General features: G+C 42.3%; 1 protein-coding gene across 1 annotated transcript; it reads left to right on the forward strand.

Annotated features, from left to right (window-relative positions):
* The first annotated feature begins 740 nt into the window (after positions 1-740).
* Positions 741-20,619, forward strand: LOC120872214 (sulfotransferase 2A1-like). Its single transcript, XM_040252419.1, has 6 exons — positions 741-876; positions 3,871-4,079; positions 5,241-5,367; positions 7,410-7,504; positions 18,832-19,009; positions 20,225-20,619. Exons 1-6 carry the CDS (start codon positions 741-743, stop codon positions 20,335-20,337), a joined length of 858 nt encoding a protein of 285 aa, XP_040108353.1. The 3' UTR covers positions 20,338-20,619.
* Positions 20,620-23,908: the final 3,289 nt, after the last annotated feature.

Raw genomic sequence — 23,908 nt, forward strand, 5'->3', positions numbered from 1 at the left:
CACAGCCAAGAGAGACCTACGGAGACATGAAGACCCAATGTAATGTCGTGTCTGGGATGGGATCTTGGACCGGAGAAAGGATATTGGGTAAAAACTAAGGAACTCTGAATAATGTATGGACTATGAGAAGTCTTTACACTATCTTTGCAATTTTCCTATACATCTAAAAGTATTGGGAAAAAAAATAACAAAGCTTATTTAAAATATTTTTTTAGGATTTCCCTGGTGGTCCAGTGGTTAGGATTCTGCCTGCCAATGCAAGGGACTCAGGTTCGATACCTGGTCTGGGAAGTTTCCACATTTCAATGTACAACTTAGCCCCTGTGCCACATAGTCAGCCCAGCTGCCTAGACCCCCAGCTTGGCAACAAGAGAGTAACCCGTGCTTGCTGCAGCTAGAAAAAGCCCACACACAGCAATGAAGACCTGGTGCAGCCAATACATAATAAACTTAAAGATATACATTTTTAATCTACCACATGTCTACACCCTCCATCTTGTTACTAAACTCCTGGTCCCCTCCCATGAGGTCAAACTCAGGTCACACCAGAATGTTCTCTGAATGACTTCACGGTTGCCCAATATTATCAGTCTTGTAACCCTCTCCTTTTATGGGCAGGCACACTCATCAACAACCTGGGAGAGATTAATGATTGTTCCATGTTGACTATAAAACGGATCTCCCAGTCCAGTAGTGACTATGGCTAAAAGGCTCACAAGAAGTAGAAAGAGCCCGTCATCATGACAGGAAAGTCTTTGTGGTTTGAAGGGATACCCTTCCCAAGCCTGGATTACTCACCTGAACTCCTGAGAGAGGTGCAGGAGAGTTTCCTTGTTAAAGATGAAGATGTCTTGCTGCTGACTTTCCCCAAATCAGGTAAGGAAGCAGGATCAGATACTGACAGGCTGTGGCTGTGGCCCTCATTCTTCAGTAGACAGATGGAACACTTTCTGTATGCTGACAATGCATTAGGGGAATAGAAACGTCCACTGATACCACTGGTGTCCAGAGAAAAGGGTTGAGCCAGGCAGTTACACAGTCAGCTGAGTGCTCAGAGTGGGTAGTCGAGGCATCGGAGGAAACCATGGGAATGAAGCCTAAGGCAGATTCGGCTGTTTGTCGAGAGGAGTGGAAGCAGATGGGGAGCGAAGTCTGTAGAGGAAATGGGTTGTATTGTTCAGTCACTCAGTACTGTCTGACTCTTTGTGAAACCCCATAAACTATAGGCTGCCAGGCTCCTCTGTCCATGGGATTCCCCAGGTGAGAATACTGGAGAGGGCTGCCATCTCCTTCTCCAGGGGATCTTCCTGACCCAGGGCTTGAGTCCTAATCTCTGTCTCCTGCACTGGCAGGTGGATTCTTACCACTGAGCCCCCAGGGAAGCGCTAGAAGAAGTAGGGCAGGGAGGGTAACTCTGTGAGATGCCTATGTTAATTAGCTTGACGGTGGTAGTCTTTTCACAATGTGACATGTAACGAACATGTACACCTTAAATATACACATTCTGTTTTTAATAGAATTTTGCTTCTTGCTTTTATAATTACTATTGATTTATTTCGGACTGTGTCAGTTCTTCTCTGCTCCATGGGCCTTCTCTAGCTGCAGTCTGAGGGCTTCTCTAGAGGCAACTTCTCTTGTGGAGCCCGGGTCCTAGGGCTTCAGTAGTTCAGTGACTCACGGCTCAGTAGTTACAGCGCACGGGCTTAGTTGCCCCACTGCCTGTGGGATCTTCCTGGGTCAGAGATTGAACCCATGTCTCCTGCGCTGGCAGGTGGATTATTTACCACTGAGCCCCCAGGGATGCCCTATTTCTGCTTTATATGAAAGAGACAATAAGCTCCCTGCTAGCAGAAACAAGTCTTATCCAGTTACTCGTATAATATAATGGAGCAATGGAGAGTTTAGTCTTGCCATGTTGAACCCACTGGTTTTGAACTGAGGGTGTTAAACGTATACATCCTTAACTTGTTAGTAATAAGTCAATAAAACAAGGTGGGAGGGCTGGGGTGAGGAATAAAACATAACTACAGCAGCCAAGAAGCAAGATAGAAGAAATGGCACTAAATTGAGATCGAAAAGACTGAACGTGGGGCTTCCCTGTTTGATCCCTGGTCAGGGAAGATTCCACATCCTGTGGTGCAAATAAGCCTGTACACCACAACCACTGAGCCAGACACAAGCCACAGCTGCTGAGGCCCATGTGCCTAGAGCCTGTGCTTCACAAGAAAAGAAGCCACTGCAATGAGAAGACTTCTCAGTAGCCCCTGCTCACTGCAACTAGAGAAAGTCTGAGTGCAACAATGAAAACACAGTGCAGGCGTTAATGATAAAATAAATAAATATTTTTTTAGAAAAAGGAAAGAATTAGCAGCAGGAAAATAAAAAAAAATTTAAAGAGTGAATGTGAAATTATTTTGTGGAAAGAGATATTTTCCAGGACTCCCCTGATGGTCCAGTGGTTAACAATCTGCCTGCCTTGCAGGGGACATGGGTTCAATCCCTGGTCCAGGAAAATCCTCCATGCTGTGGAGCAATTATGCCTGTGTGCCGCAACTACCGTGGCCTGCAGGCTCTAGAGCCAGTGCTCTGCAACGAGAGAAGTCACCCAATGAGAAGCCCGAGCATCACTAAGGAGTAGCCCCCTGCTCACCCCAACTGGAGAAAGCCCAAGTGCAGCAAGACCCAGCCAAAAATAAATGCATAAATAAATATAACTTTTCAAAAAGGAGAGATTTTCCAGGAAAGGTATCAGCATATCAGCATGGATAGTGATCAGGAATTAATTGGAAAAGAACTTGGCAAATCCTCTGAACTGAAAGGATGTGGATCATACATCTAAGAGTGGCAAGGTCATAGAGGGACTGTGATTGGGCAAGAAGCAAGACTGAAGTCATCGGAAGTGCTGTGGGAATGATGGGCCAAGGGCAATGGGAATCTGTTCAAAGGCCAAGAGCAACAGGAACATGTTCAAGGGATTTAAGCAAATAGCCGAAGCATAGAAGCAACCCAAAGGTCCGTTGACAGATGAATGGGTAAGCGTAATTTATTATCCACATATTGAGAATATTATTCAGCCTTAGAAAGCAATGGAGTTCTGACACTTGCTCCAACACGGATAAACTATGAAGACACAGTATGTATCAAGTGAAGTGAAAGTGTTAGTTGTTCAGTTGTGTCTGACTCTTCATGATCCCAGAGACTGTAGCCCTCCAGGCTTCCCTGTCCATGGGTTTCTTCAAGCAAGCACACTGGAGTCTATAGTCATTTCCTTCTCCAGGGGATCTTCTGACCCAGGGATCGAGCCTGGGTCTCCTGCATTGCAGGCAGATTTTTTATCATCTGAGCCACCAAGCTCTGCATGGTATGTATGACTCCACTCAAATGAGGTATCAGAAACAGAAAATAGAATGGTTGCCAGGGACTGGAAGGAGAAGAAAATGGGAAGTTGTTACTTAATGGGTACAGAGGTTCAGCTGTGCAAGATGGAAAAGTTCTGCAGATTGTTTGCACAACCACGTACATATACTTAACCCTAAAGAGCTGTACAGGGTTGCCTGGTGGCTCAGTGGTAAAGAGTCCGCCTGCCTATACAGGAGACATGGGTACAATCCCTGGGTCGGGAAGATCCCCTGGAGAAGGAAATGGCAACCCACTCCGGTATTCTTGCCTGGGAAATCCCAAGGACAGAGGAGCCTGGAGGGCTATAGTCCATGGGGTTGCAAAAAGAGTTGGATATAACTGAATGACTAAACAACTCAACTGTACATTTAAAGATGGTTAAGATGGTACCTTTTATGATCTGTATACATTATAAGAATTTTTATAAGTCAAATTAAAATGATTGATCACATTTTTCCTTTCTTTATCTAGGAACAAACTGGTTGATTGAAACTGTCTGCTTGATTTACTCCAAGGGGGATCCCAAGTGGGTCCAATCTGAGCCCATTTGGGACCGCTCCCCCTGGGTAGAGAGTAAGCCTGGGTATGAATTACTAAAGGAGAAGGAAGGCCCACGTCTCATCAGTTCTCACCTGCCCATCCAACTCTTCCCCAAGTCTTTCTTCAAATCCAAGGCCAAGGTCAGTGTACAGCAGTCAAGACAGTCTTCATCAGAGCTTCCCTGGTGGGCCAGTGGTGCTCTGTTGCTTAAGTCATGTCTGACTCTTTGTAACCCCATGGACCGTAACCCACCAGGCTCCGCTGTCCGTGAGATTCTCTAGGCAAGAATACTGGAGTGGGTTGCCATGCCCTACTCCAGGGGATCTTCCCAATCCAGGGATTAAACCCACATCTCTGGCATCTCTTGCACTGACAGGAAGATTCTTTAGTCTATAGTATCCCAGAGGGAAAGAACAATGCTTTCCTCTTACGAAGATCATGGCATCCGGTCCCATCACTTCATGGGAAATAGATGGGGATACAGTAGAAACAGTGTCAGACTTTATTTTGGGGGGCTCCAAAATCACTGCAGATGGTGATTGCAGCCATGAAATTAAAACATGCTTACTCCTTGGAAGAAAAGTTATGACCAACCTAGATAGTATATTCAAAAGCAGAGACATTACTTTGCTGACTAAGGTCCGTCTAGTCAAGGCTATGGTTTTTCCTGTGGTCATGTATGGATGTGAGAGTTGGACTGGGAAGAAGGCTGAGCTCGAAGAATTGATGCGTTTGAACTGTGATGTTGGAGAAGACTCTTGAGAGTCCCTTGGACTGCAAGGAGATCCAACCAGTCCATTCTGAAGGAGATCAACCCTGGGATTTCTTTGGAAGGAATGATGCTAAAGCTGAAACTCCAGTACTTTGACCACCTCATGCGAAGAGTTGACTCATTGGAAAAGACTCTGATGCTGGGAGGGATTGGGGGCAGGACGAGAAGGGAACGACCGAGGATGAGATGGCAGGATGGCATCACGGACTCGACGGACGTGAGTCTGAGTGAACTCTGGGAGACGGTGATGGACAGGGAGGCCTGGCGTGCTGTGATTCATGGGGTCGCAAAGAGTCGGACACGACTGAGCAACTGAAATGAACTGAACTGAACTGAATTGGTCCAGTGACTAGTTCACTGGAATTTTAAAATACACATTTGATTAATGAATATAATAACTAGTTTATTAAAATAATCCATGATATTCAAAGGGCACTTTCTAGGAACTGTTTTTTTTTCCATTTTTATAACGATTAAGAAGGTTAGAAAATGACTATTGATTTTTCATGATCCAATTTTTCTCTTTAAGATGATCTACCTCATCAGAAATCCCAGAGATGTTTTTGTGTCTGGTTATTTTTTCTGGAGGAGTGCAAAATTTGTTAAGAGACCACAGTCACTGGAACAATACTTTGAATGGTTTGTCAAAGGAAATGGTGAGTGAATATAAAATATGAAAGCTCGGAGTTGTCAGAGTCCTTCATCAGACCTCTTTTTATTTTTTTACCCAACTTGATGTCTCTACATCTAACCAATGCATGGATATAGGGTTCCATCAGACACAACTGTAGTGACTTAGCACGCATTCACTCAGGACCTCTATTTTTTTGAATTAATTATTCATTTATCTGGCTGCACCAGGTCTTAGATGTGGAAGGTGAATTCTTCCATCTTAGTTGTGGCCTGGGGGTTTTTTCATTGCAGCATGGGGGATCTAGTTCCCTGACCAGAGATAGAACCCTGACCCCCTGAATTGGAGCACAGAGTCTTAGCCACTGTACCACCAGGGAAACCTCTCTGTACTTTTAATTATGCAGAGCTTCTAGGCATTCTCAGATACTTGAAACGTTGCAGTTTTCCCCAAAACTATGTGATGAGTCTAGTACCTCACCTGTGATACGTCTCCCGGTTTCAGAACTGTTTCTTTAACAGCCCATGGACATCTTCACTGGAGAGGGCCATTGTTGTTTAGTTGTTCAGTCGTGTCTGATCCTTTTCATCAACTATACAAAACAGCATCTCTCCCATCTCTATAGTTTCATCTTCCCCCCACCCCTTAGTACTCATCACCAGTGAGTATGTATTCTATTTATTTGTTTCTGCCACGTCTCTCCACTAAGATGCAACGTCTTTGAGTTTTTCATTGTTGACTCCAGGCCCTAGAACGGTGCTTGCCACTTGTGTGTACATGCTCAGTCGATCAGTCATCTCTGACTCGTTGCAACTGCCTGGACTGTAGCCCGCCAGGCTCCTCTGTCCAGGGAATTGTCCAAGAATATCAGAGTGGGTTACTGTTCCCTCCTCCAGGGGATTTTCCTGACCCAGGGATCAAACCCACATCTCTAGCCCTCTTGCATTGGCAGGCAGATTCTTTACCACTGCTGCCACCTGGGAAGCCCCATTATCATCAGTGTGAGATGACAAATAAATATCAAATGCAACATGAAACAAAGCAAAGAGATCTTAGTAATGTCATTAAGAGATCTATTAATGTCACTCTTTGATGCTCACAGAGGGCATCCTACCATCAGTGGACATTCACTATGCTGCCTGTCCGCCAACATTCTGCCATAACTCGACATTTTTTCTGCTTCTTGGGCAGCTGGGGACACACTGGTCACCAAGACAGTTGATGGTGCTGCTGTCAACACGGGAGAATCTAGTGGTGTCCTTGGTCTATGGGAGTAACGCTACAGACTCTCTATTGTCCTCATCTGCATGCTCTTCAGCCCTTCCAGGCTATGAGGCAATCATCACTTCTATATTGAACAGTTCAGGTTCCCTCACTCTTTTTTTTTTTTTTGCTCTCCACACTGAAGTCCAATCTTCAAACACTGGAAGTCATAGTTTTTATTGAGCTGATCCTGAGTGAACTCTTCAGCCCTCTCTCCTGATTTGCTTCAGGCTACTCTTTCAGAAAAAGAGCAATAAGACTTCCCTGGTGGTCCAGTGGTTCAGAATCTGCCTGCCAAAACAGGCGACATGGGTTCGATCTCTGGTCTCGGAAAATCCCACAAGCCATGGGGCAACGAGGTGGGTGCACTGCAACTCCTGAAGCCAGTATTCCCTTCCTGATTTGGTCTACAAACAATCATAATTCCAACAGCAACGATGAAGGGAAGATGATGGGGAGAGGGGGAAACAAGTGTTGTGAGAATGTACTTAACAAGCAAAAATATCTAAATGCCGAACAGATAAGAGACCAAAAAAAGAAAAAGAAAAAAAAGCCACTTCTCAGACCACCTGGTTCACTGGACACCATCTCCTCACAGACCCTTGAAAACTGTATACAAAACCTGCTGCAAAGACATTAGGCTTGTTAAAGGGCAAATGCATGGTGTTGGATACCGGTTATAGCAAGCGTAGATGTGCCCGGCATTGTGCTAGCAATTATGCTCACAGAGTGAACACAGTGTATGGATCCCTGCTTCCATTCCATGTGTCTTCTACTCACTCTTTCTGCCTCCCCTCCGTGCAGTGGTATTTGGATCGTGGTTCGACCACATTCGGGGCTGGATGTCCATGAGAGACAAGGAGAACTTCCTGATACTGAGTTATGAAGAGATGAAATGGGTAACTATTGCTCTTAGAGTCAGCACCCTCTCTCTCACCACCATCTGCACTCCCCCCACCTTCCCTCCATTCCCCTGGGTCTCCCTTTCACTTTCTCAAAGTTTAGCCTATAGTCAATAGGAGTGAGAATAGCAACCTGGTCTTCATGGCCTCGTTTCTGGTTGACACTTCAAAGCTCCATACTCTCTTTCTTCACATGTTTTTCTTTGTTTCACCATAAGGTGAGGGGCTTTTTTACAAAAGAATTTTCTTTATGTATTGGCTGTGCTGGGTCTTCATGGCTGTCCTCAGGCTTTCTCTAGCTATGGTGAGCCAGGGGTACTCTTGTTGCAGTGCCGGGATTCTAGAGCACAGGCTCAAAATTTATGCCACATGAGCTGAGTTGCTCCGAGGCAGGTGGGATCTTCCCAGACCAGGGATTGAACCCGTGTTTCCTGAACTGACAGGCAGAATCTTTAACAATGAGCTACCAGGGGAGCCCCTTTGTTTTGTTTTTGTTAGGATTTTTGTTCTGTTCTGTCCATGTTGTTCTTGTTGTTGTTATTTTTACAGGTGTGTGATTTCTTTTATTTAATTAATTTATTTTAATTGGAAGCTAATTATCTTACAATATTGTAGTGATTTTTGCCATACATTGACATGAATCAGCCATGGGTGTACACGTGTTCTGCATCCTGAACCCCCCTCCCACCTCCTTCCCCATCCCATCCCTCAGGGTCATCCCAGTGCACCAACCCTGAGCACCCTGTTTCATGCATTGAACCTGGACTGGTGACCTATTTCACAAATGGTAATATATATGTTTCAATGCTATTCTCTCAAATCATCCCACCCGGGTCTTCTCCCACAGAGTCTAAAAGTCTGTTCTTTACATCTGTGTCTCTTGCTGTCTCACATATAGGGTCATCGTTACCATCTTTCTAAATTCCATATATGTGCATTAATATACTGCATTGGTGTTTCTCTTTCTGACTATTTCACTCTGTATAATAGGCTCCAGTTTCATCCACCTCATTAGAACTGATTCAAATGCATTCTTTTTAATAGCTGAGTAATATTCCATTGTGTATATGTACCACAGCTTTCATATCCATTCACCTGCCAGTCAACATCTAGGTTGCTTCCATGTCTTAGCTATTGTAAACAGTGCTGTGATGAACATTAGGGTACATGTGTCTTTTTCAATTCTGGTTTCCTTGGTGTGTATGCCCAGCAGTGGGATTGCTGGGTCATATGCAAGTTCTATTTCCAGTTTTTTAAGGAATCTCCATAGTGGCTGTACTGGTTTGCATTCCCACCAACAGTGTAAGAGTGTTCCCTGTAGGGAACAAGGTATAAGGAAGGTTGAGAAGTGCTTGCAAACGAGACTCTCAACCAGGGCTGAACATTCTTGCAAACGAGATGTTCAGCTAAGAATGCTCTGTTTGTTCCCATGGGAAAAGAACATTTCTTGCACACAAGGATGTTTCTCTGATTCCTCAAAAGGAACAGACCCAGGGACAAAATGGATTCTAAGCTGATAAGGAAGTTCCCCAAAACAAAATCTTAGCTGCAGAAAATAAGTCAAGGTAAAGGTTATCTCGCCCTGCACCTGCACACTGTATAGTCTCTGAATCATAGTGCTTGGCAACTTGCTCTGTAGGTTGTTGTGCAAGGGATATAAAATAAAGCAGCTGTAAGAAGCAAGTGTTAAAATATAAAGATTCAAACCACTCTGCAGTGTTGGTGTTTCATTCCGTCGCCAGCAGTTCCCTTTTCTCCACACCCTCTCCAGAATTTATTGTTTGTAGACTTTTTGATCCCAGCCTTCTGACTAGCGTGAGATGGTACCTCAATGTAGTTTTAATTTGCATTTCTCTGATAATGAGTGATATTGAGCATCTTTTTTAGGTGTTTGTTAGCCATCTGTATGTCTTCTTTGGAGAAATGTCTGTTTAGTTCTTTGGCCCACTTTTTGATTTGGTCATATATTTTTCTGGAATTGAGCTGCATGAGCTGCTTGTCTATTTTTGAGATGAATTCTTTGGCAGTTGCTTCATTTGGTATTAGTTTCTCTCATTCTGAAGGCTGTCTTTTCACATTGCTTATAGTTTCCTTTGTTGTGCAAAAGCTTTTAAGTTTAATTAGGTCCCATTTGTTTATTTTTGCTTTTATTTCCATTACTCTGGGAGGTGGGTCATAGAGGATCCTGCTGTGATTTATGTCAGAAAGTGCTTTGCCTATGTTTTCCTCTAGCAGTTTTACAGTTTCTGGTCTTCCATTTAAATCTTTGATCCATTTTTAGTTTATTTTTGTGTATGGTGTTAGAAAGAGTTCTAGTTTCATTCTTTTATAAGTGGTCGACCAGTTATCCCAGCATCAGTTGTTAAAGAGATTGTCTTTTCTCCATTGTATATTCTTGCTTTCTTTGTCAAAAATAAGGTGTCCACAGGTATGTGGATTTATCTTTGGGCTTTCCATTTTGTTCCATGGATCTATATTTCTGTCTTTGTGCCAGTACCATACTGTCTTGATGATGGTAGCTTTGTAAGTATAGTCTGAAGTCAGGCAGGTTGATTCCTTCAGTTCCATTCTTCTTTCTCAAGATTGCTTTGGCTATTCAAGGTTTTTTGTATTTCCATACAAATTGTGAAATTATTTGTTCTAGTTCTCTGAAAAATACCATTGGTAGCTTCATAGGGAGTACATTGAATCTATAGATAGCTTTGGGTAGTATACTCATTTTCACTGTATTGATTCCTCTGATCCATGAACATGGTATATTTCTCCATCTATTTGTGTCATCTTTGATTTCTTTCATCAGTGTCTTCTAGTTTTCTATATATAGGTCTTTTGTTTCTTTAGGTAGCTTTATTCCTAAGTATTTTATCCTTTTCATCACAATGGTGAATGGAATTATTTCCTTAATTTCTCTTTCTTTATTCTCATTGGTAGTGTATAGGAATGCAAGGGATTTCTGTGCAACTTTATCCTGCAATTTTACTATATTCATTGATTAGCTCTAGTAATTTTCTGGTGGAGTCTTTAGGGTTTTCTATGTAGAGGATCATGTCATCTGCAAACTGTGAAAGTTTTACTTCTTCTTTTCCAATCTGGATTCCTTTTATTTCTCTTTCTTTTCTGATTGCTGTGGCTAAAACTTCCAAAACTATGTTGAATAGTAGTGGTGAGAGTGAGCACCCTTGTCTTGTTCCTGACTTATGGGAAATGCTTTCAATTTTTCACCAGTGAGGATAATGTTTGCTGTGGGTTTATCATATATGGCTTTTATTATGTTGAGGTATGTTCCTTCTATGCCTGCTTCCTGGAGGGTTTTATCATAAATGGATGTTGAATTTTGTCAAAGGTTTTCTCTTCATCTATTGAGATAATCATATGGCTTTTATCCTTCAAATTGTTAATGTGGTGTATCACATTGATTTGCCAATATTGAGGAATCCTTGCATCCCTGGGATAAAGCCCACTTGGTCATGATGTATGATCTTTTTAATATGTTGTTGGATCCTGTTGGCTGGAATTTTGTTAAGGATTTTTGCATCTATGTTCATCAGTGATATTGGCCTGTAGTTCTTTTTTTGTGGCAACTTTGTCTGGTTTTGGTATTAAAGTGATGGTCCCCTCATAGAATGAGATTGGCAGTTTATCTTCCTCTGCAATTTTCTGGAAGAAATTGAGTATGATGGGTGTTAGCTCTTCTCTAAATCTTTGGTAGAATTCACCTGTGAAGCCGTCTGGTCCTGGGCTTTGTTTGTTGGAAGATTTTTGATTACAGTTTCAATTTCTTTCCTTGTGATGTGTCTGTTAAGATTTTCTATTTCTTCCTGGTTCAGTTTCAGAAGGTTATACTTTTCTAAGAATTCATCCATTTCTTCCAAGTATTCCATTTTATTGGCATTTAGTTGCTGATAGTACTCTCTTATGATCCTTTGTATTTCTGTGTTGTCTGTTGTGATCTCTCTATTTTCATTTCTAATTTTGTTGATTTGATTCTTCTCCATTTTTTTCTTGATGAGTCTGGCTAATGATTTGGCTATTATATTTATCTTCTCAAAGAACCAGGTTTTAGTTTTATTGATTTTTGCTATAGTCTCCTAGGTTTCTTTTTCATTTATTTCTGCTCTAATTTTTATGATTTCTTTCCTTCTACTAACCCTGGGGTTCTTCATTTCTTCTTTTTCTAGTTGCTTTAGGTGTAAAGTTGGGTTATTTATTTGATTTTTCTCTTGTTTCTTGCAGTAAGCTTGTATTGCTATGAACCATCCCCTTAGCACTGCTTATACTGAATCCCATAGGTTCTGGGTTGTTGTGTTTTCATTTTCATTCATTTATATGCATATTTTGATTTCTTTTTTTATTTCTTCTGTGTTTTGTTAGTTATTCAGAAGTGTGTTGTTTAGCCTCCATATGTCTGTATTTTTAGTAGTTTCTTTTCCTGTAGTTGATGTCTAATCTTAATACATCGTGATCAGAAAATATGTTTGAAATGATTTCAATGTTTTTGACTTTACCAAGGCTAGATTTATGGCCAGGATGTGATCTATCCTCGAGAATGTTCCGTGTGCACTTGAGGTAAAGGTGAAATTCATTATTTTGGGGTGAAATGTCCTAGATTTCAATTAGGTCTAACTGGTCTATTGTATCATTTAAAGTTTGTGTTTATAAACCTTTTCTGTGTTTTCTGTCTAGAGAAGATCCTTTAACATTTATTGAAGAGCTGGTTTGGTGGTGCTGAATTCTCTCAGCTTTTGCTTATCTGTAAAGCTTTTGATTTCTCCTTCATATTTGAATGAGATCCTTGCTGGGTATAGTATTCTGGGTTGTAGGTTTTTCTCTTTCATCACTTTAAGCATGTCCTGCCAGTGCCTTCTGGCCTGAAGAATTTCTATTGAAAGATCAGCTGTTATCCTTATGGGAATCCCCTTGTGTGCCACTTGTTGCTTTACTCTTGCTGCTTTTAATATTTGCTCTTTGGGTTTGATCTTTGTTAATTTGATTAATATGTGTCTTGGGGTGTTTCACCTTGATTTTATCCTGTTTGGGACCCTCTGGGTTTCTTGGACTTGGGTGGCTATTTCCTTCCCTGTTTTAGGGAAGTTTTCAACTATTATCTCCTCAAGTATTTTCTCATGGCCTTTCTTTTGGTCTTCTTCTTCTGGGACTCCTATGATTTGAATGTTGGGGTGTTTAACATTGTCCCAGAGGCCTCCGAGGTTGTCCTCATTTCTTTTAATTCGTTGTTCTTTTTTCCTCTCTGCTTCATTTATTTCCACCATTCTATCTCCCATGTCACCTATCCAATCTTCTGTCTTAGTTACTCTACTGTTGGTTCCATCCAAAGTGCTTTTGATCTCAGTTATTGCATTATTCATTATTGACTGACTCTTTTTCATTTCTTCTAGGTCCCTGTTAAACATTTCTTGCATCTTCTCAATCCTTGTCTCTATTCTATTTATCTGTAACTGCATTTTGTTTTCAAGATTTTGGATCATCTTTACTATCATTATTCTGAATTCCTTTTCAGGTAGACTCCCTATCTCTTCCTCTTTTGTTTGGTTTAGTGGGCATTTATCATGTTCTTTACCTGCTGAATATTGCTCTGCCCTTTCATTTTGTTTAGATTGCTCTGTTTGGGGTGGACTTTCTGTATTCTGGAAGTTTGTGGTTCCCCTTTACTGTGGAGGTTGCTCCCTGTGGGTGGGGTTAGACTAGTGGCTTGTCAAGGTTTCCTGGTTAGGGAAGCTTGCATCAGTGTTCTGGTGGGTAGAGCTGGATCTCTTCTCTCTGGAGTGCAATGAAGCATCCAGTAGTGAGTTTGAAGGTGTCTATGATAGGTTTTGGAGAAGGCAATGGCACCCCACTCCAGTACTCTTGCCTGGCAAATCCCATGGACGGAGGAGCCTGGTGGGCTTCCGTCTATGGGGTCACACAGAGTCGGACACGACTGAAGTGACTTAGCAGCAGCAGCATGATAGGTTTGATATGACTTTGGGCAGTCTCTACTTTAATGCTCAGGGCTATGTTCCTGCGTTGCTGGAGAATTAGCATGGTATGTCTTGCTCTAGAACTTGTTGGCTGTTGGGTGGAACTTGGTTTCAGTGTAAAGATGGAGGGTTTTGGATCAGCTCTTGTCGATTAATATTCCCTGGAGTTAGGAGTTCTCTGGTGTTCTCAAGTTTTGGATTTAAGCCTCCTGACTCTGGCTTTCAGTCTCATTCTTTGAGTAGCCTCAAGATTTCTCCATCCATACAGCACTGATGATAAAACATGTACGTTAATGGTGAAAAGATTCTCTACAGTGAGGGACAGCCAGAGAAAGTCACAGAGTTACATAAAGAAGAGAAGAGGGAGGAGGGAGATAGAGGTAACCAAGAGGAGAAGAGGGACAGTCAAAAGGAGGGAGACCAGTCTAGCCAGTAATCAGTTCCCTAAGTGTTCTCTACAGCCTGGAACACCCAGAGAGATTCACAGAGTTAAGTAGAGAAGAGAAGGGGGAGGGGGGAGATATAGGTGACCTGGGGGAGAAAAGGGAGAGTCTACAGGGGAGAGAGCAATCAAGCCAGTAATCACATCCCTAAGTAAAAATAAGTACTGAAGATTAGATTCTTAATGGTACAAAATTGATAACATATACCAATAAGCAAAGAGTAAAACATCTAAAGGTTAAACTCTCAAAAATATAAAACAATATCAATCACAAAAATTATAATATATATATATGAAATTTGCTTTAAAAATAGGGTCTTTTTTGCAAGGTAATAGTAGGTTATAAAAATGAAAATTAAAGGAGTAATAAAGAAGTTAAAAATAAAAAAACTAAATAATGATAATAGTAAAAATATATCTAGGAATTTCTCTGGAGCTGTTGAGGACAGCATGGGGTCAGTTCAGTTGCAGATAGTTCCTTGTTCCAGCTTATACTTCTTCTCAAGGTCTATGCTGCTGCTAAGTCACTTCAGTCATGTCCGACTCTGTGCGACCCCATAGACGGCAGCCCACCAGGCTCCCCCGTCCCTGGGATTCTCCAGGCAAGAACACTGGAGTGGGTTGCCATTTCCTTCTCCAATGCATGAAAGTGAAAAGTCAAAAGTGAAGTCACTCAGTCGTGTCCAACCCTCAGCGACCCCTTGGACTAAAGCCTACCAGGCTCCTCTGTCCATGTGATTTTCCAGGCAGGAGTATGGAGTGGGCTGCCATTGCCTTCTCCTCTCAAGGTCTATAGGCCCCTTCCAATGTTTGCTGCTGCTGCTGCTAAGTCGCTTCAGTTGTGTCCAACTCTGTGCAACCCCATAGACGGCAGCCTACCAGGCTCCCCCATCCCTGGGATTCTCCAGGCAAGAATACTGGAGTGGGTTGCCATTTCCTTCTCCAATGCATGAAAGTGAAAAGTCAAAGTGGAGTCGCTCAGTCGTGTTCGACTCTTAGCGACCCCATGTGCCGGGGTCCAGCCCTCGCAGGATCCAGGGGAACCTGAAGGAAAAACGGCGTCGGCGGATGATTTAGAGAGAGATAAGGAAAGAATATTGTAGATAAGAAAATAGAGGAGACAAAGCCTTGGTTTACATAGAAAGCCAATAAAACTTCGAGACAAGTTTGCCCTGTTCACGGAGGCCACAGGTGCCTTCCTGGTCTCCTGAGGGAGTGAAGACGCAGAACGTCTTCCCATTCAGGTCTTAGAAACCCGGGCAAATAAGTGAACGCAGGGAGCCTCCATGCTCCAAGGGATCAGCCTGAAAAAAAAAAAAAAGGAAGGGAGAGAGAGAGAGGGAGGAAATGATTGACACGAGGAGACCAAGCTACTTCAGTAAGCAAGGCCCAATAGCTTTATTTTTTAAAGGTACTTTTATACCTTGTCTTATACATAGAGGGAAATGAAAGATGCAAATCATACAGAGTCAGCCCAAACATTACATCTGTTTTGTCTTTATCAAAACCGGGATTTTTTCTGCAAACCTTTCCCATAAACAATATTGTGTACATTATCTTCTGTCCTTGGAGGCCTGTGAACATTTTATGACCCTCTTTTGATAAAGGCTTCTCAACCAGAAAACTTATTTTCCCTCGAAATGTTTTTTCTTATAGTTCTAATCTATGTCAGCCTCAAAAAGTATTAAACAAGTTACATTTCTCACAGAGCAAAGATGCAGTGAGTTACAAGAAAGAACCAATTAGCTCAAAAGTCTGATGTGGTTAATTTCAAGGCTACACTTGTTTTTCTTACTTTCCAACTATGTTGACTAATGCACTCCCAGGTGCAGAATGGATAAGAGATATGGGAACTTAGTAACAAGCATTTGGCCAAATAATGGAATCCTACATTAACACTACTCTAATAACCTTTAACTCTTTGAAAGGCTCTATGTTTTAGGCTTTCCATGCCTCTCACAGTTGGGAGGATGTAAATAATCATATGCGTAGCTGCAAGGGTCTGAATATACTTGCAGAGCAAGCTATAATGCTAACAGAGGGGGTTTGATTTGAAATATTTTCATGTCCAGGAGACTTATTAGCTATAGCCCTAAGTTAATTTTTTCCAGAGAAAGATGATCAGGTTTAGCCCCCTGTTAATGTCAGAGGAGCTGGTGAAAGTCATGAAGTAGTAAAACAGACAGATTCTGGTTTAGGGGTAGATGCTCGAGAAAGCCTAGGGAGCCCGTTGAGTTCTGAAGCCTTGCTTAACAGTTCTCTTCCACATGACCTTGTCATGGGTGGGATCTCCCGTGGTGGCCCCTGGCACCCATGGACTGCAGCCTACCAGGCTCCTCCGTCCATGGGATTTTCCAGGAAAGAGTACTGGAGTGGGGTGCCATTGTCTTCTCTATTCCAATGCTTAGTCAATGCTAAGTCAATGCTAACTACAGAGTTTTAATTTGTTGCACCTGTCACTTCCAGAGCAGCTCCCTCTTTGCTTATTTTTGCTTCCTCTGTTTGCAAGTTTCTTCACTGTCTAATTTCCACCCTGACACAAGAGGGCGAAGGTGATCACTTATTTAGGCTCACTTGTTCAGTTGTGCTGTAGGGTGGGAGGAATACTGCAAACAATTTTCACTGGCATGTGTGGGGAGTGCTCCCAGTGTATGGACCACACTGGGTTTGCCTCAGCTCAGTCCCTTGTGGATCAGCTGGTAAGGAATCTGCCTGCAACGTGGGAGACGTGGGTTCAATCCCTGGGTTGGAAAGATCCCCTGGAGAAGGGAAAGGCTACCCACTCCAGTATTCTGGCCTGGAGAATTCCATGGACTGTATAATCCATCGGGTCACAAAGAGTCAGACACAACTGAGCTACTTTCACTTTCACTTTCATGGCCCCTATGCTTTCCCGCTCTACACTGCTCAGGCTCCAGGTTGCTCTGAAGGGGAACTGTCCAAAGCAGGCCCTGGGTTGCGTGCCCTTCCCAGGTCTAAACTGCTCAGGTTCAGGTTCTTGAGTACTCCACAAAGGCAGAGACTTGGTTGGGCCTGCATTTTGTGACCTTCCCAGGTCCGAGGAGCTCAGACGACCAGGTGCTTTTCGAGCGCACTCTCCCGGGTGTGCAGTGCATTTTATCACCTCCCTGGTCCCAGCCGCTCAGTTTCCTGGGTGTGCCGCAAAAGAGCCATCTCAGGTGTGCCCTGTGTCTCCTCTGGGGGGCTGATCTCAGGCTGCGACCCTCCTGGCAGATGTCAACCATCCAGGATCCCAGGAAGACTTAGTTAGCAACTGGGAGCCTGCTCACAGTTTGGTATAGGATGCCGTCTCTGGGGCCAAGATTTCCCCCTGTCTTCCAGCTCTGGCTGTCGCCCACCTGTCTCTCTGCCTCTGGCATGGAGATGGGCCAGTCTGCAGCCAGCTAGCTCTCCTATTGTATTCACTCAATTCTTTGTTCTGGGAGCCGACCAGGCTGTGACTTAGGTTAGAGCTTTTTGAGGGAAAGTTCTCTCTCTCTCTCTTTTTTTCCTCTCTCTCTGGCTATCCCACAGTTTGGGTTGCTATCTCATGTTAGCTCCTTCAGATTGTCCTCTGGACATTCAGGCCCGGTCCTTACCCTAAGCATGCGTCCTGCGCCTCCCCCACTTGCTGGTGCCAGACGCGAGCTTCTAGGCTATTTCTCTGCTGGGAGTTGTGCTTAAGGCACATTATCTGTGGGCTTTTTTTTTTGTTCCCCCTCCTGGTTATGTTGCCCTCTGAGATTCCAAAACTCCCCACAGACCCGCTGGTGAGAGGGTTTCCTGGTGTTTGGGAACTTCTCCTTCACAATTCCCTCCCTGGGACAGGTCTCTGTCCCTAACAATTTTGTCTCTCTTTTTGTCTTTTATATTTTGTCCTACCTCCTTTTGAAGAGAATGGGCTGCCTTTCTGGGTGACTGGAGTATTCTGCCAGAGTTCGGAAGGTGTTTTGTAGAAGTTGCTCAGCATTCAAATGATTTTTTGATGGATTTGTGGGGGAGAAAGTGGTCTCCTCATCCTATTCCTCCACCATCTTAGGACTACCCCAAGTGTGTGATTACTTGTTAGACCATACTGAAGGCTCATGGAATAAAGAAAACCTTTAAAGCATTATACCTCTAAGAGGAAAGTCTGATTTAAAGCAAAGCCGTTCTGGTTATAAAATCCTTTTTCTTATCATAATCTCCCAAGATCATATGTGAAGTATTGAGATAATAAATAAGAAGATATGGTAAAGCTCTCTTGTTTTGTTCAAATGTTAGTTGTGAAAAACAGCATTATTGGGGCACATAACCAAGGCTTGAAATCAACTCCTTAAATTTTTGTCAATTTCTCCCTGAAACTCTCTTCCCTAACCCTGACTATAACTCCAGAAGCCCTTCTTAAGTCTCTTTAACAAACCCAGCACTTTAGTGTTTCAATGTGTCCTGAATTGAACTGTACTGGGAACTCCATCATGGTCTTTTGATCTATTTTTTTCAACCTTTCTCTAAGTCATTTTTAAATTTTTCAAGTTTTATTGACATATAGTTGCTTTACAGGGTGTATAGCTTCTAGCGTAAAGTGAATCAGCTATACCTATGCATGAACCCCCCCCTTTTTTTTTTAATTATTTCCTTCCCATTTAAGTCACCACAGAGCTTGACTGGAGTCCTCTGTGCACACAGTAGGTCCTCATAGGTTACCTGTTCTTTACTTAGTAGCGACAGTGTCTATGCGTCAATGTCAATCGCCGGTTCACCCACTCTGGACTCCCCCAACTCTATCCCTACTCACGTCTCTACATTTCTTTCCTCTTTTCCTCTCCCCTCTCCCCCTCCTCTCTCTGCTGTCTCCTCCCCCTCATCTTCTTTTCTGTGTTCTTGCTCTTTCACATAATCTCTCAGATTTTCTCTTCTTCTAGGACACGAGGAGCACTGTGGAGAAGATCTGCCAATTCCTGGGCAAGAAACTAGAACCAGAAGAACTGAACTCAGTCCTCCAGAACAGTTCTTTCCAGGCCATGAAAGAAAACAATATGTCCAATTATTCCCTCCTGAAGGGTCAGTATTTCGAGGAGAATGGCCAACTTTTGAGAAAAGGTAAAGAAAACATTCTGCCTTCAAAATGGATCAGAATATGTAGAGATTATTCTTGGCTTATAATAGGACACTAACCATTGGGAGTAGGGAATGTTTGAATTTATCAATTTAAATTGCTCATCAGTTGAGATTATCTCTTGTGAGCCCTTATCAGGGCATCTCTTTTTAGAGTACTGATGTGGGCTGCAGGTGCTTGAGAAAGTTATTTATTTTAAGATTAATTTGTTTTGGTGTGGACCATTTTGAAGTGTTTATTGAACTTATTATAATATTGTCTCTGTTTTATGTCTTGGTTATTTGGCTGCAAAACAAATAATGGCATGACCAAATAAATAATAAACAATTAAAAAAAAAACAGAGAAGAGTAGTTAGACATCTAATACAATAATGCAGGTGAGAAATGATGTTGGCTTGGATGGAGGTGGTAGAAATAGAAGTTGTGAAAAGTGACTAGACACTGTTTATTACAGACCCCATGGACATCTCTCCATCAGATTCTCCAGGCAAGAATAATCGAGTGGGTTGCCATGCCCTCCTCCAGGGGATCCTCCCAACCCAGGGACTGAACCTGGGTCTCCTGCATCGCAGGCAGATTCTTTACTGTTTGAGCCACCAGGAAGATCTGTTATAGAAAATAAAGCAGTATTATTGGTGATGAATTTCATTCAAGATGAGAGAAGAGAAGGCAGGAAATTGTTCCAAGCAGGCCAATGTGTAAATGAGTATGACCATTAGGCATATGAAAACAACAAACCATTAGTCTTTCTGCTGTATTAAGTGGAGTTTCCATGTCAAACAGACAGAAGGAAATAGATCGAGGGCTTCCCTGATGGTTTAGTGGTTAAGAATCTGCCTGACAAAGCAGGGGACACAGGTTCGATTAGTTGCCCATTGGCTATGGGCTACTAAGCCCATGCACCACACCTGCTGAGGCCAAGCTCTAGAGCACATGCTTGGCAACAAGAGAAGCCCGTGCGCTGCAACTAGAGAGTGGCCCGTGCTCGCTGCAACTGGGGAAAGCCAATGCACAGCAACAAAGACTCAGCACAGCCACAAATACATAAATTTTAAAAAATATATAAAATAAACCATGTAAGAATGTGTTGTGTACTACTTAATAGCAATACATTAAAATAAATAGATCTAGAAGACATGTATTGGAGTCTTGAGACCTACCCCTAGATCTGACGTGAGTCTCTATTTTGTGTTTGTCAGGCGTGACTGGGGACTGGAAAAATTACTTCACGGTGGCCCAAGCTGAAACCTTTGATAAACTATTCCAGGAGAAGATGGCAGACCTTCCTCAAGATCTGTTCCTGTGGAAATAATAATCAAAAACGTCTGGATCTTATACGGACAATGATAATTGCTCTCCTGTCTTCATATATGTGAAGGACTGGGAGTAACTGCATAAAACCTATTATTTCATCCTGGTGCTTCAATTGATCCAATGTCTGCATCTCTGAGGACCTGACTATTAAAATTATCAGGGTATGCCTATTTCGCTTCTCGGTATCCCAGCTTTCAAAAATTGTTTATAGTGTTTCATTTCATTCATACAGAGTGGTCAAGAAAGCACACAAGAAGCATTGTTGCTGTTCAGTCACTAAGCTGTGTCCGACACTTTGTGACCCCATGAACGACAGCACGCCAGGGTCCTCTGTCACCGGCTATCTGCGCGTTGGCTCAAATGCATGTCCATTGAGTCTGTGATGCAATCTAACCATCGCATCCTCTGATGCCCCTTTCTCCTTTTGCCCTAATCTTTCCCAGCAGCAGAGTCTTTTCCAATGATCGGCTCTTCACATCAGGTGATCAAAGTATTGGAACTTCAACTTCAGCATCAGTCCTTCCAATGAGTATTCAGGGTTGATTTCCTTAGGATTGACTGGATTGATCTTCTGTCCCAAGGGACTCCCAAGAGTCTTCTGCAGCACAGAAGCACCACAATTTGAAAACATCAATTCTTTGGGGCTCAGCCTTCTTTATGGTCCAACTCTCACATCCGTAGAGTCAAAACTATGGTGTTTCTAGTAGTCCTATATGGATATGGAAGAGAAGCCCTGGATGGTCTTAATTTTAGCTGACTGAAGCCCACCAGGAAATGTTATCAACCTAGATGTTTCTTGAATTACTTCTGGAGTCAATATTTCAGAAGCGGGCATTCTTCTTTTTGCTTGTTATGTGAATGTGGGAAGCCTTAAATCCTAGAGTCCTCCACTGGGTAATAGAAGGTGGGACCCATAAAATAACAATTGCTATTATAGATTTTCAATGTGGCCAAAAAGAGAATTCTCTCAGCCCAACCACTAAAACCTGGAAGCATTTCATAAATTCTAAGTATGTTAATGATGAAATGGCAAATAAGAACTGGATCCTGCCATGTAGTTTCAACCCCATACCTGTGAGTCTAAAGCAAGTTCTTGTCTCTTATGCTTAAAAAGACAGATTTCAGGGACTTCCCTAGTGGTCCAGTGGTTAAAACTCTGTGCTTCCAATGCAGGGTGTATAGGTTTGATCCCTACACAGGGAACTAAGATCCCACAGGCTACACAGAGTGGCCAAAAAAAAAAAAAAAAGAACAAATAGATTTCTTAAAAAATAGGTTGCTATAAAAAAAAAAGTGTGAAAGATTTAAATCCATGGTATCCCAATTTCACGGTAGCTTATTGTCACTACATCTATTTATTTAATTTTTATTTTGATGTTTTAAGGGCTTCCCTGAAATCTCAGTTGGTAAAGAACCGCCCTGCAATGCAGGAGAACCCTGTTCAATTCCTGGGTCAGGAAGATCCCCTGGAAAAGGAATAGGCCACCCACTCCTATTCTGGCCTAGAGAATTCCAAGGACTTTGTAGCCCATGGGGTTGCAAAGAGTTGGACACAACTGAGCAACTTTTTTTATTTTTAATTATCTTCAAACTTAGGGGAATCTTGCAAGCAATACACACAAAATTCTTGTGTATAATCCACACAGATTTACCAACACTAACTTTTTGTAACATTTACTAGATTACGCTCTCATTTCTTTCACTCTAATATACAATATAAACTTTTTCAGCCATTTGAGAATAAGTTACAGAAATCCTTTCCTTTTATCCTTCAAAACTTCAGCGTATGGGGCTTCTCTGGTGGCTCAGTAGTTAAGAATCCACTTGTCAATGCAGGAGACAGGGGTTCCTCCCTGGTCTGCGAAATCCCACATGTCACAGAGCAACTTAGCCCGTGTGTCACAACTATTGAGCCTGTGCTCCAGAACCCGGGAGCCACAACTCTGAAGCCCTTGGGCCCGAGAGCCCTGCTCCACAAGAGAAACCACAGCAATGAGATACCTGCTCACCTCAATTAGAGAGTACCCCCGCTCACCACAACTAGAGAAAAAGCCTGGGCAGCAACTAAGACCCAGCAGAGTTAAAAATAAATAAATACAATTATTTTTAAAAAGCTTTATATTTTCTAAGATCAAAAATATTTCACTTATAATCACACAAAAATGACAGAAATCAGGGAAGTTTGTATTGATGCAATGTTATTATCTAATCCACAGTGTGCATTCAAATGTGGTCAACTCTCCCAATAATAAAATAATAGCCTTTTCTGTGGTCTAGAAGAAAATCCAGGATTTAGTTTACATTCTCCTCTATCTGGAACATATCCTCAATTTTTCTTTTCTTTTTTAAATAACATTTGATAATTTAAATGGTGCCAGACGATAGTTTTAGAGAAGGTCCTCAATAAGAGTTTACACAATATGTTCTCATGAATACCTTCACATCTAGACTTCATGTTTTAAATATGCCCATATAAAAAGGAGGGAAGGTAAGGAGTTCCCTGGCACTCCAGTGGTTAAGACTCTGAGCTTCCAAAGCAAGGGGTACAGGTTCAATCTCTGATCAGAGAACTAAAATCCCACATGACATGAGGCATGGCCAAAACATTTAGGAAAAAAAAAAGACGGGGAGAGTAAATTTACCATGGGAAAATCCAACAAACATTACTTCTGCCAGGTGATCAAAGTCAACATCAACAATGAGATGTCAGGTTGATAGTAAATACCCTCTGAGTGTTGTGACTGTACTAGTATTTTACTTCCTCTCCAAAACCCAGAAACCCAGTCTAATTATGAGAAAAATATCGGGCACACCCCAAGAGAGGGACCTTCTCCAAAATACCTGACCAGTAATCCTCAAAACTGTCAAAGTCATCAAAGATAAGGAAAGTCTGAGAAACTGTCACAGCTAAGAGAGACCTACGGAGACATGAAGACCCAATGTAATGTCGTGTCTGGGATGGGACCTTGGGCCAAAGAAAGGATATTAGGTAAAAACTAAGGAAGTCTGAATAAAGTATGGACTATGAGAATTCTCTACAATTTTCCTATATATCTAAAAGTGTTGAAAAAAATAACAAAGCTTATTTAATATATATATATTTTAAGACTTCCCTGGTGGTCCAGTGGTTAGGATTCTGCCTGCCAATGCAAGGGACTCAGGTTCAATACCTGGTCTGGGAAGTTTTTACATGCCATGGCACAAGTTAGCCCCTGTGCCACATATTCAGCCCAGCTGCCTAGACCCCCAGCTTGGCAACAAGAGAGTAACCCCTGCTTGCTGCAGCTAGAAAAAGCTCACACACAGCAATGAAGACCTAACCCAGCCAATATATAAATAATTCTTAAAGATATACATCTTTAATCCACCACATATCTACATCCTCCATCTTGTTACTAAACTCCTGGTTCCCTCCCATGAAGTCAAACTCAGGTTACCCCAGAATGTTCTCTGAATGACTTCACGGTTGCCCAATATTATCAATCTCGTGACCCTCTCTTTTAATGGGCAGGCACACTCATCAACAACCTGGGAGAGATTAATGATTGTTCCATGTTGACTATAAAACG

This window comes from Oryx dammah, unplaced genomic scaffold (genome assembly GCF_014754425.2).
Source record: "Oryx dammah isolate SB20612 unplaced genomic scaffold, SCBI_Odam_1.1 HiC_scaffold_13, whole genome shotgun sequence".
NCBI classification, from domain to species: Eukaryota; Metazoa; Chordata; class Mammalia; order Artiodactyla; family Bovidae; genus Oryx; species Oryx dammah.